Source organism: Paralichthys olivaceus, chromosome 14 (assembly GCF_024713975.1).
Source record: "Paralichthys olivaceus isolate ysfri-2021 chromosome 14, ASM2471397v2, whole genome shotgun sequence".
Classification (NCBI taxonomy): domain Eukaryota; kingdom Metazoa; phylum Chordata; class Actinopteri; order Pleuronectiformes; family Paralichthyidae; genus Paralichthys; species Paralichthys olivaceus.
Window position 1 is genome coordinate 12,709,109 of NC_091106.1, and position 15,253 is coordinate 12,724,361.

The window sequence follows — 15,253 nt, forward strand, 5'->3', positions numbered from 1 at the left end:
TTTAGACAAATGTCATCAACAGTTTAATTCAAATCGGCTCAAATTCATTATTTACACAGAAAAATACAGAATTAAATACATATGTAGCAGGAACATAATTCATGCTGTCTGAGACTTGATGTGTGAATTGTTGTAACACTGTTCTCAGCTTGTGTCAGACCTGAGATACAGATGAATTCTCTGTGTCTCTGTCAGAGGACGAAGACGTGAACAGTGATGGTGTCTGGACTCATGATTGTTCTCCAACGTTCCCGTCACTCACAGGTCCAGGTGAAAACTCTGCCCCAGGCATCGCCCGCCAACAGAGTAGCATGGCTCCTACACAGGAGAAAGTAATGCAAATGTATTCTGTTGTAAAGCAAAAATACAGACCCACACACACACAGTGCAGTTTATGTTAGTCAGAGTTGGTGAGAATTAAGTCAAATCCTGGGGTGTATAGTATCACTTCAGCTTTTAAAAACACATTTTGAATGAACTCTGAATTGATTTTGTGATTCGATGATTCGACACAGACTAATTCCTGCCTCTGTTGCAGTGAGTGGATGCAGGATATTTACTGTACCTGGACATGGACAGAGCTGTGATGGCCGGATTTTTTTTGTAGTGGCGTTGCGACACAGCCTGACTTCTGCTCAGCTCTTGGCATGACACCAGATGTCTCCCCCAGCCTTTAACCGGGCGTGAGCTACTCACTGTGGACACAGAAAACATCATCCTCCATCCATTACTCAATCCTGTCTGTGACTCTGACGTAGTGGTCCCCTCAGAAAACTTACCTGTGTATCATCACTGTATCTATCTGCGGTTATAATTTCAAAAGGGAGAAAAATCCCTCAAATATAAACGCTTCAGTGGTACGTAGACTTGTCTCAATGTAATTTGCAAAGCATAATACTCCTATGAGGTGATGCGAGGCTGTAACCAACGTATGCCAAATTGGATCTGGGTATTATTGCTTTCTAAATTATACACGCACACACACGTCAGCAGAATTACTCATCAGTGTTTACTGCCTCTATGTTTAATAACTTTATAACAACATAATTTCAGCTAGCCCTAACGCTAGTGAGGGATGGGCTGAGCATTACAATCTCTCATCTGGAAACCACACTGTCTCGCTCTGAGATGAGCGCTTAAAAATGATCATCTAACACTTAAGGATGTATCTAATTAGATAAATATGATGGGATTCTTTTTGAAACATGCAGGTGCTTCTTAGTCAGTGTCACAGTTATGCTACTGTCAGCCACTCCCATTCCCCGTGTTGTTACAAATACAACACGTACAAGCACATCCGATCCTACTGCCAGTAACATTACCGTCTCTCTCGGTTTGGTCTTGCCCTGGGGACACAGGCTCTTCTGGAGGGCCAGGTAATTGTGTTCTGGTGTACTCCGTCTTCCATATCTGTATGAGAGACACATAACGAGTAGCAAAATCAGACATAATTCAACATAATAACAAAGCACACTCACATATGCCGCAGCACACGCGCACACACACCCCATAACTCAAGGTAATAATAAAGTAATAATACCGTTTGTGTGTGTGTTGTGCATGTGGCATGGACACCAAGTGAAGCCTAATTTAGAGTATGCAGCTGTGATTGTATAGAGGCAGCATAAGCTTATATTAATCCGAAGCAAAAACAGTCTCACATATGCTGTTATTAATACCATGATGGACAGTGAGGCTAATACTAAAGTAGTGACTGCCACAGTTGAATACTGTGTATTATACAGTGTGAATCATACAAAGAGCGACCAGACAGTGACTTTAAAGAAAGACATTCTCTCACAGATGCAGCAACAACCACCCATTACAGTGGTAAAAACACTCACCTGTATGATGCCATCTGCACAGCCAGTAACAATAACATTCCTAGTGTCCCACTCGTGTCGCTGAGTGAAGCTCACACACAGGATGTCAGCCCGGGGCCCGCAGGAAGTGTCAGTGCAGGTCAACAGCTGACCGTTCATGGTCCACAGGTAGAGCTGAGGTCCTGCACATGACGCAATCTCACCCTTTGACAGAAAAATATGCTGTTGACACCCATGTGCGCACATAAAAATCATAACACACAAAGAGGATAAGAGGATATGCATGTTGTCAACTTTGAGAACCCTCCCTTCCTCATGCCGTAAACTGAACGAAGGGGAATAACATGGCAGCAGTGTGCCAAAAATTACACAACAGATGAAAACGCTTCTGGGAGGTGGGTAAGTTAAGAAATACTAAGATGATGAAGAAGATAGACTTACGGTGAGGTCATTGATAGCCAGGGCAGAGATGCTGGTTGTGTGTCCTGCTAGCTGGGTGATGTAGCTTAACTCCTCCATATCCCACAGGATACAGGTGAGGTCGCAGGAGCCACTTACTATCAGGCTGTGGACCTCAGACACCGCCAGACATGTCACTGCATCTGTGTGACCGTATAACGGCTATGAAGACAAACTGGGTCAGTGGGTTTGAATTCTATGCGAGCTTCAATACACTCAGAGTGTTACTGATTAATCTCACAAACTCACAGACAAACTAACCTGTCTGAGTCTCATGTGAGTGAGTTTGTCCTTGTTGACTGCGACATCCCACACACACACCACTGTGCTGGTTCCTGCAGTGATGACGGTCGTCGGGTTTGGACAGGCCGCGCACAACATCGTGCCCCAGTCACATGAACTCTCACACACTGCAAACGTCTAGAGATGGACATACATCAGAAAATCAGCATGACACAGTTTGTGTATGTTGGACGTCAGACACGATGACAAGCGAGCGGGTTTATGGACATGATACTAGTTATCTGATGCCGTATGTGGCTTCCCCCAGACTGTGTTGACATGCTTAAATTTATGTTCAATTTGATTCATAATACCAGAGGCAACTTCATCCTCAAAACGTTTTGCACCATTTTGCTGCAGTCACAGAGTTGAAGGACATGTCGGCTCAAAAAGCTGTGCAACAGACTTTGAGGTAAGTGATAAAATGGCTGTGAACACGTTGGATTGTTAGAGATGTTGGAGATGTTAAATAAACATCTTTTGTAATGATCTTATTTAACACAAACTAATGATTATTTAATCTTATTTTATGGGCAAATGAAGAGACAGTAATATCAAGTATATTTTGCATTTAACATGTACTTCAACCCATGTCATCCATTGCCAAGATTTCTTCCACAAGAATGGCCATAGTTTCAATGCTTGTATTATAACTCAGTGTTCAACGCACCAACGCTTATGTTTAAATTCATGTTTTGCTATATTTTGTCTGGGCTGAACGCAGCAGTGGAGATATAGGAATGTACACAGTGATTAACTGTATGACCCTTTATACATACCTTCTCTGTGCTATAGTTTCCAAAGGCACAGCTGTTGTCAGGGAAGCCCCAGCTAAAGAAGCAGGTTGACAGAGGCGACAGGAGGAGACGGTTTTTCTCCAGCACCAACACTTCTTTTTCCAGACACAGTATCTGACCCACTGGGCCCCTCGGCAGCTCTGTAGATAGGTTTACAGTGGAGAGTGGGGCAAGGTGAGTTAAGAGTTGTGAAAGAAAGTAAGGGAGTGATTCTTAAAAAAAACAAGTGAAAACATATGCACCCATATAAAAGTCATTGGTGTAAAGAAAATAAAAAGTGACCTCATTTTGCCTTTTGTGTACCTGAATAAACTTTCCAGGCCAAATGAAGGTAATGGCTGCTCAAAAACATCAGATTAAAGAGTTTGGGAGCTCAGTAAACATTTTTTTTTTTTCATTAAATTGACCACAGAAAAACTGGGCAATTAAAACTGCTATTCACAGGTTACAACGAGCTGAGCAAACCTCTGTCCTACGGGGACACCTGCATGGTGGATAGAATAAGTTGTGCGTGCATGTGTTTGTGTGTGTTTGAGGCAGCAAGAGAGGCTGTAATTGTGCCTATAATTGACCTGTACATACAGGGGCAGGCAGAAATCATTACATCCTTTCACCATTTCTGCTTTTAAAGTCCCCAGGAAGATCTTGTGCCTGCATTAGTCTTAGCATTCTTCCTCCTATTCATCTCTATCTGCTTATTGATCAGATCAGACAGTCTTAGATTTAATATGAAATGTAATATGCAGGAATCTCTCCCTGAGCATTCGCAGATTCATCTCCTCTCCCTCAGTGAGCCTGTAGGGATATTCAGATTATTAAGTAGGGCTCAGCGGAAGAGTCATCTCCATATTGTAGCTCTAACAGATAGCTCCTTCTGCCCTTCCTCACCGTAAATTAATCTATGGACATTCTCGCTCTGTTTCAACGATTCCCTTGAGACCTGGGCGCATCTTGTATATAATAATTGACATCAAACGGTGTGAAATAAAATAAAGGAGGAACAATACACAATAGTGCCCAATGCAGCTGACTGTAATTGATTGAATTTGGTTTACTCAGCAGAAAATGTCTTTGTTGATTCAGTAGTTTGGAAATGTTTGTTGATTATGAAGCTACATTATGATGCATTAATTTTATACCTTGGCTGAGAGTATGCTAAATATGAAGCTACAGCCTGCAGCAAGTAAGCTTCGCTGAGCATAGGATAAAGACTACGAATGTAAAGAAAGCTATAGTCTGGCCTTTAAAAAAAGCTAAACAGGCGATGGTAGCCAAATTTTATTAACCTTTGGTGAATTTGATCAATCTTTCATCTAACTTTTGGCATGAAATCAAAAAAAGAGTACATCCCAATATGTTAAAATTAATATCACGTTTGCTGTCTCTTTCATTGTCTACCTCTACCTCTGAATGGATGTGTAGTGGTCTTCAGCCTGTCCAGTCTGAAGAAAAATGGAGTTGGATGGGGTGTTGACAATCCCTCTTTCTTAGAGCCATGGCGTGGTGGATGTGGTTTGGTGAAAAGCTGTGGAAAAAAAACAAATGCTTTACTAAAATAATATTTTCTAAGAACAATATGATGCACCTACACGGTGGAAATCATGTACTTTTTCTTCTTCCCCTAACACTTTATTTTTACCTGTTTGGGAACCTGGCCAAAGTTGGTAATGTATCCTAAGATCGTGCTCCTAATGAGGGGGTCCTTAGAATTATGCCGGCCTCTCTGGATGTAGAAGTACGGATGGAACATGTTGACACTTTCTACTGCAGCTGGACCTTGTTGCCGAAACCCAAAAATGAGGTCGATCCACTGGTGGAGGTGGGAACTCACATAGTCGCTTTCCAAGGCCTAAGGCAAAAAGGTGCAAGAGATTGTTGCACAAACTAAGACCACCTATTCAAGTAACATTACAAAACAACATGCATTGTGCAGTGCTCATTGTTATTACTGTGAGACCGAAACCATCAGTCAAATTGTTAATATGAGAGTTTAGAAACATAAAAAACTTCTAGAAGAATGCACAACCAATCGAATTATTCAGCTACAGTATGGTTTCTTCTGAAAGTCAATTTAAAAGTGCAGGAAGCTACACAGCTGTGTTATGAGCATATCTTCATGTGAGAATTAAAGAATGATTTCAGTATAATTAGCCAGAGATTGGTTTTGAACAGTTAATAAGGAAAAGTGGGCATTATGACCAACCACATCCTTGCACCCAATCTTAATAAACCCATCCTGGAATAACCTAAAACTGAAAAAAGGTATCAAACAAGGATATATTGTCCTTACGTTAATTTGTCTATGGAAGAAAAAACAATCTTCTGAAGTCACAAATTTTATCAGAATGCTTGGCGATATGAGTAGTTCAGTAGATTACAGAGTGATAATCATCATTGTTGCCCCAGGAATGTAAAAAAGGGGAGAGTCACACCATGAAGAAATCAGCCCAACAGAGAGAAAACAGCAGTTACACCCTAACCGAGAGAAAGTGAGGAAAGAGGAAAATATTCAGCCCCCATTAACAGCTGGAAGAAACAAATTGCACTACAGAAAAGAGAGTGTCTTATGCCTTCCTTGAAAAACGTTAAATTGACTTGTTGTCCTTCAATGTCATTCATCTGAAGTTTTTTGCCTTCTCATGCATTTCCTTGACAAGTAAACAACTGCTCTTTATATTGGGAAACAGTCAGTACTAAAAGAGCCAAACTCAATGAGACAAGATGGCCTTTAGCAAACGTAACAAATAAGACATTGGCTGCTGTGAATAAGATCTGTCTCTTATACTGTGGTAGAAGAATGGAGAGAAACAGAATGACAGCAACTAAGTGTATCAGTGGATACTTGTTTTAGATAGTAAAACAGTGCATTTCCATGTAAATGCAGCAAGGTCGGGGGTCACTGACCTCTCGATGGACTCTAATGAACTCCTGGGGGTCGCCTTTAGCCCATGGAGGCAGTTCCACATCTCCCAGAGCCGTACCATCCTCCATACAGCCTATAGAGATATGGACAAACAGTGTGAACAGGCTTCTGGGTTCTATCATGTCACTGTGAGTCATCCTTTCATGAGTGTAAAGACAACATTTGGAGTTCTTTCTTTGCCCTCCTACGCACTATGAAGTAATTTTTAGATGAATAGTCTCTGGTTTTGTTTATCTGCCATTTGCATGAGGACACACATGAGTCACCTCACACCATATGTTTAGAGGAAAAGGTGACTTTTTTTTTTTTAAATTGTACTAATTCTATAGTAAATCTAAAATCAATTGAACTAAGAAGTATTATTGTTCAGTGGCAGACACCTGTTCTAAACCTTTCCTCATTATGTTGAATGATGTAGTTGATTTTATTCTTTTTTTTCAGTCCCAAAATACACCATCCTTCTGCTTTTATTAGTCATTAGACCATGTCTCAATCCAAATCTACCCACAAGGGTTTAAACAAGTTCCATCTGAGTGTTATTTACCCCCCGAAAAGTCCCTGGTGAGGGTGTAGTACTTCTATCACATTACAGTACATCATTCCATTGACAGTTGACGGTACATTCAAAAGTAAATCATGTCTACAAAGAAAATATTTGAAGAGGACATTCAAACTTTTATTCTTTCATTTAGACAGACAGAGGGTGTTTTTTTAAGTCTGACCCAGCTTCATGTTGTTGGAGTTCAGCAGGAAGTCAGACAGGTAGAAGAACTCTGGGATCAGCTCTCTGACATCCCCCATGTTGTCTCTGGAGGCTGACTCCCACTCCTTCTTCACACTGAAAAACATCCGCTCTGGGAGGTCAAATCCTCCCTGTGGGGAGACGAGGGACAACACTTTCAGACCCCCCGGCACTGTGTTAAACCAAAATTTACAACAGGCATATTAATAAAGTAGTCTGCCTGATTCAGTGCAGTGAACCACATTTTATATTCTTCATTGCACTGTGTAAGCAGGAAATATTTGTTACTATTTGAAGGAAGCTTTTCATCTTTCTGTAAAATTCCATAATCTATGATGGAAATCTCACGAGAGAGAATGTAATTTAGAGTAAAACAATTATCTCAATGAATGAAAATAGCATATATAGTGGTAAACTTGGTTAGAGATGTAAATCCAGTTATGGATATTACCACACACCCGTTACACGCTTCAGAAGACAAAAAGACGCTGTAATTCACCAGACTAACATCTTTATTGCTTTATTCTGACTATCAAACACATGCCTTCTCATCCTAATCAATTGGATGCTGCACTGTAAATTGGTCAACATCAGTGGTTATTTACATTGGCTTTCTTTTTGATGCGTTCTGTAATTATCTTCATTTATATTGAAATGTCCCTATAATCTTCCTTTATACCGAAGGCAGCACTGAAACAGGACCTGAGGTGCTGAAAATGTCTCGTATCAGAGTCATATTATTAGCTAAGTCATGTTTGAAAATAAAAAATAGACAGAGTGATGAATGTCAATGACCGCAAATTTGCAGTCCCCCCCACCACCCCCTCAGTAACACCCACTTGATGCAGTGAGCCATAGAATTTGATGTAATACCAGCTTATCATGTTTAAGGACATAAGAAAACTCACCTGCAGTGATTGGAAGGTGTGTGAAAACGGCTCTATCCTGACGAGGAAGGAGGCCACGATGATGGCTGAGGAGTAGTGGGTACAGTAGTGGCAACGTGCTGACAATTCTCCTACACATTGAACCATTGAAAAAAATTACATGCAGTGTATTGAATTAAAAGTGTAATGAATAGGAAAGGTGAGAAAAAAAAGAAAAGAAAAGCTGAACAGATACCGTCACTGTTCTCCACTTCTTCATATCTTTGGATGAACATTTGTTTTCGTTTCTCTGTCTGAGCTCCCATTGGTTTAGACAGATCACGGAAAATTGCAGGATTTGACAGATCAAGTGTCTGTTGAGGTTAAAAAAGGATCAGATAATAAATATAAACATAAAGATAATAAATACAGTTTACAATGGCTTGATGTAGCCAAACCCCTTAAACTTTCAATACCCAGGTGTCTGAACTATAATATAAGTTATCCCCTTTGTCCAGGACAAAGATATGTGAGATTCTACCTCTGAGTGGTAGTCAGCTAGGACCCAGGGAAACACTGGATACTGCATCAGGTCATTGTATGTCCTCCCAGCGATGGTGTTCAGTTGCATCAAGTACTCAAAGTTACTTATTTCCCCTTTCTAAAGCAAAGACAAGAATAGTATAAACACTGGATTACTTTTAATGTCATATCTATTCAACGATCATTCATTACTTAAAGCAAAGTAAGAGTGAGCACTGAATCTGTAAACACAAATATACAGCATGAAGAGTGGTGCTTATTACATTACCTGCCATTTAGCAAGGGCTGCCTTCTCAACCACAGGAGCCTTTCTAAAACACAATAAAAACAAATACCTTGAATTAGCAACAGTGGCTGATCAATGAGCAACACAAACTTTCTGCTTCCTGCTCTGTTGCCTGGCAACCTCTGTTGGAAATACAGACGGCAGTGTTCAGAACAAGCAGCAGTTTGGAGGTGAGTGATTCAGGATTCAGAAATAGTGTGTACACAGCTGTAGGAGCAGTTAAAGGGTTGAGGTGAGCTACAGTATGTGGCATAAATAGTGAGCAGAGGCGTGGAGGACGCAGCACACGGTGCCATCTGTAGGCTGTGAGGAAATATGCTTTGGGTAACTTGTGTGAGTCTCAATCAGACGGGTGAGCTAATATTTTGTGTTTGGGGTGACTTTTTAAATGATATGAGTGAGAGGTAAAAAAGAAAATAGTTTTCTCTCTAGTTTCTGTGACCGAGGAGTTTAAAAATAACAGACTTCTGCTTCACAGCTAAAACAAGCATGGGTTTCTTCTCCAGCTCTTTGTTCAAAGACTATTGTTAGGTGATATTTTAATAGGCATCCACTCAAATAGGGAAACAGGCTTGAAAGTTGCTCTTTAAACAAACTGCTGAGCACAAAATCTCCTCATTCGAAATAGCTTGTTTTCAATTAATCCAGCAGAGCGTGTGTTCAGCTGAACAAAACATCCAAACTAATGACAATGTTGCATAAACATTTTATTATGCATTTTACTCATGGAACACCTTTCTTAACTTGTTTAATTTGAATTGGCAACGCGTTCAACTGCTCCTGAAATCTCTTTTCCCTCTGTGGGCCAGTTACATGTCAATAAAGTCCTGGCGCCAAGCACCCCAGTTGCTAAGTAACGCTATTAAACAAGAGGAACCTTGACTTTCTGTGTTTGGTGTAGGAGAGGCAGGGGAAATGTCGATATACCCTGTAGTGGAAATTCATTGTGAATGTATGTCAGCTTGACCGTTCTCACTCTATTCAACCATGAACATGATACATGCTGATCGCTCCGGCTGCAACTTCTCATTAAAGGATAACTGAAGCTTTGATTTTCTCCATCTTAGTGATGGCCAGTTTATAGGAACTAAAGCTGTTGGCAAGAAAATCATCACTTGATTAATTTCAAATAAGCAAATCGAAGACAAAATATGGTGAGTACATCTTTTAATTTATGTTGATATATCACATGTAGATATGTTTTTTAAACAAGAACACAGTAAAATACCGAACCAAAAAGCAAGGTGCTATAAGTGTAATTTTTTGACCTATATATAACTCCTCCCCTTGTCCAATAACTCTTGGCCAAATTATTTTGTAAAACTACACTAAATCAATCATTGCATTTGGCCCAGTATATGTGTTATCTAATTGCAGGCAATAATTTCATGCAATAGCTTTCTATAGGAGGTTGTAATGGGAACAAGCACCAGTGGATAACCTCTCTCATCCTGAGGATGATGAATGAGGCGAGAGAGGGCCTTGGGGTGTAACACAGACACAAACAGACACACACCTTGCTCTTTGAGACAGGGAGGGGAGAAGAGCGAAGCCCTCATCACACTCCTAACACTCCCCAACTATCATTTATCAAAGTCCTGATTTGACTCTTTGTGTACACGCACATATAATGTAGTATAGCGCATCCATGTCCACACACTTACATGTGGATGGCCTGCACACTCACACCTTGCCTGAAAGGAGCCAAACAGCTCAATCAGTTGAATGGTGAGGGAGCATCAACACTCATTTGTTTTTGCTGTGTTATTCAGTGTTGCCTCTCTCCTATTGTTCCCCTGCATTAGCCTTAATTAGAGAGTCGTGCTCTTAAATACCCCCATGGGCAACACTGGGTGAGCATGCACTAGTGCAGACATAACACTGCAACACACGCACTCACACACAACACTCTCATTCCTCTGAGAGTATGCTTTCCCTACTGCCCTGGGCCATACATAAGCCCCTTGTCTCTGAATAAATCACATCAGCCTTACACACACACACACACACACACACACACACACACACACACACATTTATTTGTGACAGTACAATGTGTAGTGGTGTAGATTATATAAATAATAGCAAATCAGCCTCTTGGGAGCAACTATCACAAGTGAAATCGAGCTGATATTTTAAACTGAGTTGTTCGGTAATTGTGTTACAGTGTCATGCCCAAAGGAAAGGAAGCTAAAGGGACTAAGGTCACCCTCAAGGCCGCCAAAAAGGCGATACGGATGACACTAGACGGACGACACAGACTGACCCTTAGCAACATGGGTATAACCATCTTCCCAAAGTGTCTCCTCAAGCTAACCAATGTAGATGAGTTGGACCTCAGCCGCAACCTGATAAGGAAACTCCCAGACAACTTCGGGAACTTCTCATCACTCAGATGGCTTGATCTGCACAGCAACAAACTTGAGTCTGTGCCAGAGTCAATCGGTAACCTGGTGGTGCTGACCCACCTCAACCTCTCTAACAACTTCCTAACCTCGGCAGGTTTACCCTCCACTCTGGGTTCTCTCACCAGTCTGACGTATCTCAATCTGGGGATGAACAAGCTGGACACTCTACCTCCCACTATGGCAGCTCTAGGGAATCTCCAAGATTTCGGTCTATTTGACAACCACTTCATCAACCTACCAGATTTTTTGCATGTCCTAAAACACCTCACCAAATTGAACATGAAACAAAATCCTCTATCGTATATTCAGGAGGATGGTGAGGAGACGCGACAAAAAAAATCTGAGCCAGAGGAAGTGTACCTAGTATCTGAGAACAAGCTGTGTAGGCCATACTTAAGAAGATGTAAAGAGCAGAGGAAAAGGCTTACAGGACAAGGAAGCGATTTGATCGAGGAGAAAAGGATAAGGACTTATGCAGGACTGATGGTGCCAAACTCAGTAGCTGCAATCAATCAGGATGTGTGGAGAATCAGAGCGGTGGAACTTTTGCAATAATCTTAATGTGAACAAATAGAACAGATTTAGGAATTTGAAAACATTTAGAACATTTAGAATGTCCATGATATTTAGCTATATGTCACACAACTATTTTTCAGTACTTTTCATTTGAGAAGATGAAATAAAAAGATGTAATTGATTGAAATTTTGCTTTTCTGATTGAATGATTGTTCTTACCTGGCATTAGCAATGACCTCAGTGACCCCTCTGCCTTTCAATGCCGACACTACCGTGCACAACCTGCAGAGAGAATAAGTAGAATAAGGATAAGTATCAGAATGCTAAAAATGGAAACCCTGACACGTCCAGTCAAATTTAATGTGGTACCTTTTATATGCAGAGACTTGGTCTTTATTCAGGAATACAAGGAAAGCTGAGTGTCCGTTTTTCATAAAGACCTCGATAGCATTGTCCTAAAAGGCACAGGGGCTCTTTAGTTACTCAGAGACAAAACATTTCTGTGTAATACATATCTTCATCTATGAACTCACCGTTAAAACTAGACTTGTTGCCTGATGCCTTAATGCAAACAACTTCAAGAAGTAAAAATCTGATACTGGCTTTTGTGCTCAGACACTAAATTCTAAATCTAACTTATATTCTGCATATTCACAATTTGGATATTAGATGCATGTTGATATAAGGCCTCTTTAAGAGCATTTGGTTTTCTAACCTCCAAAAGGAAACGCATGAAGTGGGCCTCCTTGATGTCCTCATAGAGCCAGCGTCTACAGCTGGCTGATGGCAGCTCTTTACTCAGCATGGTGGAGAGGAAGGAATCCTTCACACTGACAAAGAAAGAAAGGGGCAAGAGGTGATGAGGTGACCCAACTGATTAACTACATCTGTAACTACATTCAACTGTACCTGCTGGGATGGTGTTTCCTGCAACAAATATCTCCAGTAGGACTGAGAGTGAATCCCTCGCACAGGAACAGGCTTTCTTTACCAAACAGCAGCACCCCCTCCGTCACTCTGAGGCCACTCACCATCACTACAAACATCTTAGCCTTTACCTACAGTGAGATAGAAAGAGAGGAAGATACCTTAAGCCCCATGTGAGAGGCATAATACATATCAGCACATTTCTCTCCCGGGACATGACATGGCAGCAACGCAGGCACTTCAGGCTTTACTTGATTGATCATTTTAATCACATATTTTAATCATTATTAAAAAGACACAGTTGAACACTTCATTATCAGAGCTGATTGATGGGGAGGAGAAGACCCAGCTGCTTTTTTTTTTTTTTTTGCAGTGTGACTGTGTGTTTCATCCAGCGCCAAAATGGACCCACATCCTGCTTTCAGCACTGGTTGCAGCTAATGCTAAACGCATAGTGATAATGTGTAGCTAATTCTATTGTCTCCCCTCATTTCACAGTGAGTGTGTGCACCTGGCTGTCTCCCTGTTTTGCCCCCTCTGCAGGCCCTCTGGGACACAGCGCCCAAAAACCATATGGGGCCCCAACATACCCGCAGGCCCCTCACAATTTATACTAATCAAATCAGACTCCCTACCCCCAGACACAGAGTCACACACTTGAGGGAGGAGGCAGCCCTGGCCTGACCATTATTAGGAGAATTAATCACTGCCACACACACAATAGGAAACCTGCTAAGTGATCAGAACCTCTTGTCTGAATGCACACATAGAGACACGCCATGATGGATAATATCACTTGTCATGTGGGAGCATTTTAAAAAAAGACTGAAGGTGCGTGAGGCTCAGACGCATGGCACTGAAATCTCACGTTGGGCTATATCATGGTCCGAATTTGTGACTGTCTAATCAGCGGGCATAAACTGGCATCAGGCCTAAAGTCCCAAACAATGAATAGATTTCAGAAAAAAAGTTGAATTTATTGTTATCAAAGATTAAATACATAACAATAAACTTGTTTCCTTATCTCTCTACTGTGCTCTGGACAGAAATGCTTTATCAGTCTGCGGGTGATTTAGCTGATGATGGTAAGAAGGAGAGAAAAGGAGGACTTTTATTGACTGAGAGCCTGATGTCAGACCATTGATTTCTCCCCATACACATTACTGTCATAATCACACTATTGGCGCTGGCAAGCTAATTATGAGTGGGTCTCCCTTTGTGTGTAACTTTATATATATGCGTGTGTGTGTGTGTGCACGCCCGTGCATTTTTCAGAGCTAATGACTGTGTTCATTTGACAGGAAGCTCAGCAGGACTCACACAATGAACCACTGCAAGACAACAAGACACACAAGCACACATCACACACTTACTAAGCAGATGTAAGACAGCTTGCATCACCTCCTACTGTTTTTATTAATACTTCTGTCAGAAACATTAAAAGCCGCGGCTGGTTGCCGGAGCGATGAGAGTCCCTGTCAACATGTTCTCTGCTTTCTTACTCACAGGAAGAATGAGAAGAGCCGAGCTGGGCCTCGACATTAAAACGTTACACTAATGAGGAAAGATGAAATTCTGATAGCAGCGCTGGGCTACTGGAATCCCTCAGTCTACATCAGATAATTATGATTGTGAATATTAGTAGGGTGGAAGGGAGTTGCGCTTGTGTTGAGGCATGTTGTTTTTAGCCCAGCAAACCAACAAACCCTCCCGCGCTACAGTACCTCCTCTCCAGGGTGCAACTCCTGCAGGATTATGCGTATGTCAGGGCAGTCTTGTGTTTGGGAGCAGGGTTCGAGGGTTGAAGGGTCAGGTGAACTCTCATTGACAGCCGGTGTCTCATTTAGAACAGGGAAAAAGGTCAAACAATCCTGCCCTCTCTCCTCTCCATCCTCTTTAGCCTCAGCGCCAACTTCAAACAGCATCTTGGGCTCTGTTACAAATCAAACACATTTTTTCACTGAGTTTACATCCAAAACTTTCTGGTTAGAGAAAATTTAAAAAGATCAACACTCTTCTTAACCTGTGTCTCCATCTGTTTTATTTTTGTTCTCCTCACATGTGCCAGTCCTTAAGCCCAGACACAGCGTTCCTAGCACCTGTTGTAACAACATATGGCACTGTTAAAGGTTAGACTGTGCATTATGTAACATGAAATATGACCCTGCATTGAACTGAAAGGCTGTACCCGTCTGGATTGCCTCAAAGTCTTTCTGCGGATGCGTGATCTGGTCCGATTGGGTCCTTCGGCAGCATCTTGCACCCAGTCTCGCGTCAGCAGCACTCCTGGGCCAGGTCCAAATAAAGCTCTCTCCCTCAGCAACTCGGCTTCCACGCGCAGCCACTTAGAGCTTGCTTGCTCCCACTTGCTGGCTTGTAACTGGATCGCAGAAAGCAGGCCCAGAATGGAAGGATTAGATGAGAGGGAATGGGAAATTATTACAGATCTAATTTTGGCTTTTTAATAACATTTGTTTCAGTATATTCACTGTTATGTTTCAGTCAAACCTGTAAGTGGTTCGTCTTCATATTCTGAAAAATGCTGTGGCCTCTGTGTCGATGTGACTCCATGCAGGTCAGAAACTCCTACAAGAGAAAGGACAGTAACCTGAAGGGTGCAAATGAAAAGAGCCGGTTGCACAATCGCTCTTCCTCGAGCTTATATTGTACACACACAACAC

At 41.6% G+C, this 15,253-nt stretch overlaps 2 protein-coding genes across 5 annotated transcripts in view; one reads left to right on the forward strand and one right to left on the reverse strand.

The window, feature by feature from the left end:
• wdfy4 (WDFY family member 4) overlaps window positions 1-15,253 on the reverse strand; it is a 37,118-nt gene continuing 21,865 nt past the window's right edge. For 2 of the 3 annotated variants that reach the window (XM_069539132.1, XM_069539131.1), the window contains exons 43-65: window positions 15,081-15,158; window positions 14,761-14,952; window positions 14,596-14,671; window positions 14,297-14,505; window positions 12,555-12,703; window positions 12,361-12,475; window positions 12,015-12,100; window positions 11,865-11,927; window positions 8,704-8,746; window positions 8,434-8,553; window positions 8,149-8,266; window positions 7,935-8,044; window positions 7,007-7,157; window positions 6,266-6,357; window positions 5,001-5,210; window positions 4,766-4,886; window positions 3,344-3,501; window positions 2,544-2,702; window positions 2,265-2,444; window positions 1,845-2,027; window positions 1,323-1,410; window positions 566-695; window positions 1-318 (exon numbers count right to left, since the gene is read on the reverse strand). In XM_069539132.1, coding sequence (XP_069395233.1) covers window positions 255-318; window positions 566-695; window positions 1,323-1,410; window positions 1,845-2,027; window positions 2,265-2,444; window positions 2,544-2,702; window positions 3,344-3,501; window positions 4,766-4,886; window positions 5,001-5,210; window positions 6,266-6,357; window positions 7,007-7,157; window positions 7,935-8,044; window positions 8,149-8,266; window positions 8,434-8,553; window positions 8,704-8,746; window positions 11,865-11,927; window positions 12,015-12,100; window positions 12,361-12,475; window positions 12,555-12,703; window positions 14,297-14,505; window positions 14,596-14,671; window positions 14,761-14,952; window positions 15,081-15,158 — 2,895 coding nt within the window. In that variant the 3' untranslated portion in view covers window positions 1-254. Of the gene's footprint in view, window positions 319-565; window positions 696-1,322; window positions 1,411-1,844; window positions 2,028-2,264; window positions 2,445-2,543; window positions 2,703-3,343; window positions 3,502-4,765; window positions 4,887-5,000; window positions 5,211-6,265; window positions 6,358-7,006; window positions 7,199-7,934; window positions 8,045-8,148; window positions 8,267-8,433; window positions 8,554-8,703; window positions 8,747-11,864; window positions 11,928-12,014; window positions 12,101-12,360; window positions 12,476-12,554; window positions 12,704-14,296; window positions 14,506-14,595; window positions 14,672-14,760; window positions 14,953-15,080; window positions 15,159-15,253 lie in introns of all 3 variants that reach the window. The other variant, XR_011246123.1, reaches the window with a different exon arrangement.
• lrrc18a (leucine rich repeat containing 18a) lies at window positions 8,822-11,855 on the forward strand. Of its 2 annotated transcripts, none has more exons than XM_020088649.2 (3): window positions 8,822-8,891; window positions 9,789-9,875; window positions 10,889-11,855. In XM_020088649.2, exon 3 carries the CDS (start codon window positions 10,893-10,895, stop codon window positions 11,682-11,684), a length of 792 nt encoding a protein of 263 aa, XP_019944208.1. In that variant the 5' UTR covers window positions 8,822-8,891; window positions 9,789-9,875; window positions 10,889-10,892; the 3' UTR covers window positions 11,685-11,855. The 2 variants fall into 2 exon arrangements, with proteins under 2 accessions (XP_019944208.1, XP_069395246.1); XM_069539145.1 differs by lacking the exon at window positions 8,822-8,891 and adding an exon at window positions 8,898-9,073.

Bases quoted from the DNA above. Each gene is read 5' to 3' on its own strand.
- lrrc18a (XM_020088649.2), top strand. From the start codon at position 10,893: ATGCCCAAAGGAAAGGAAGCTAAAGGGACTAAGGTCACCCTCAAGGCC.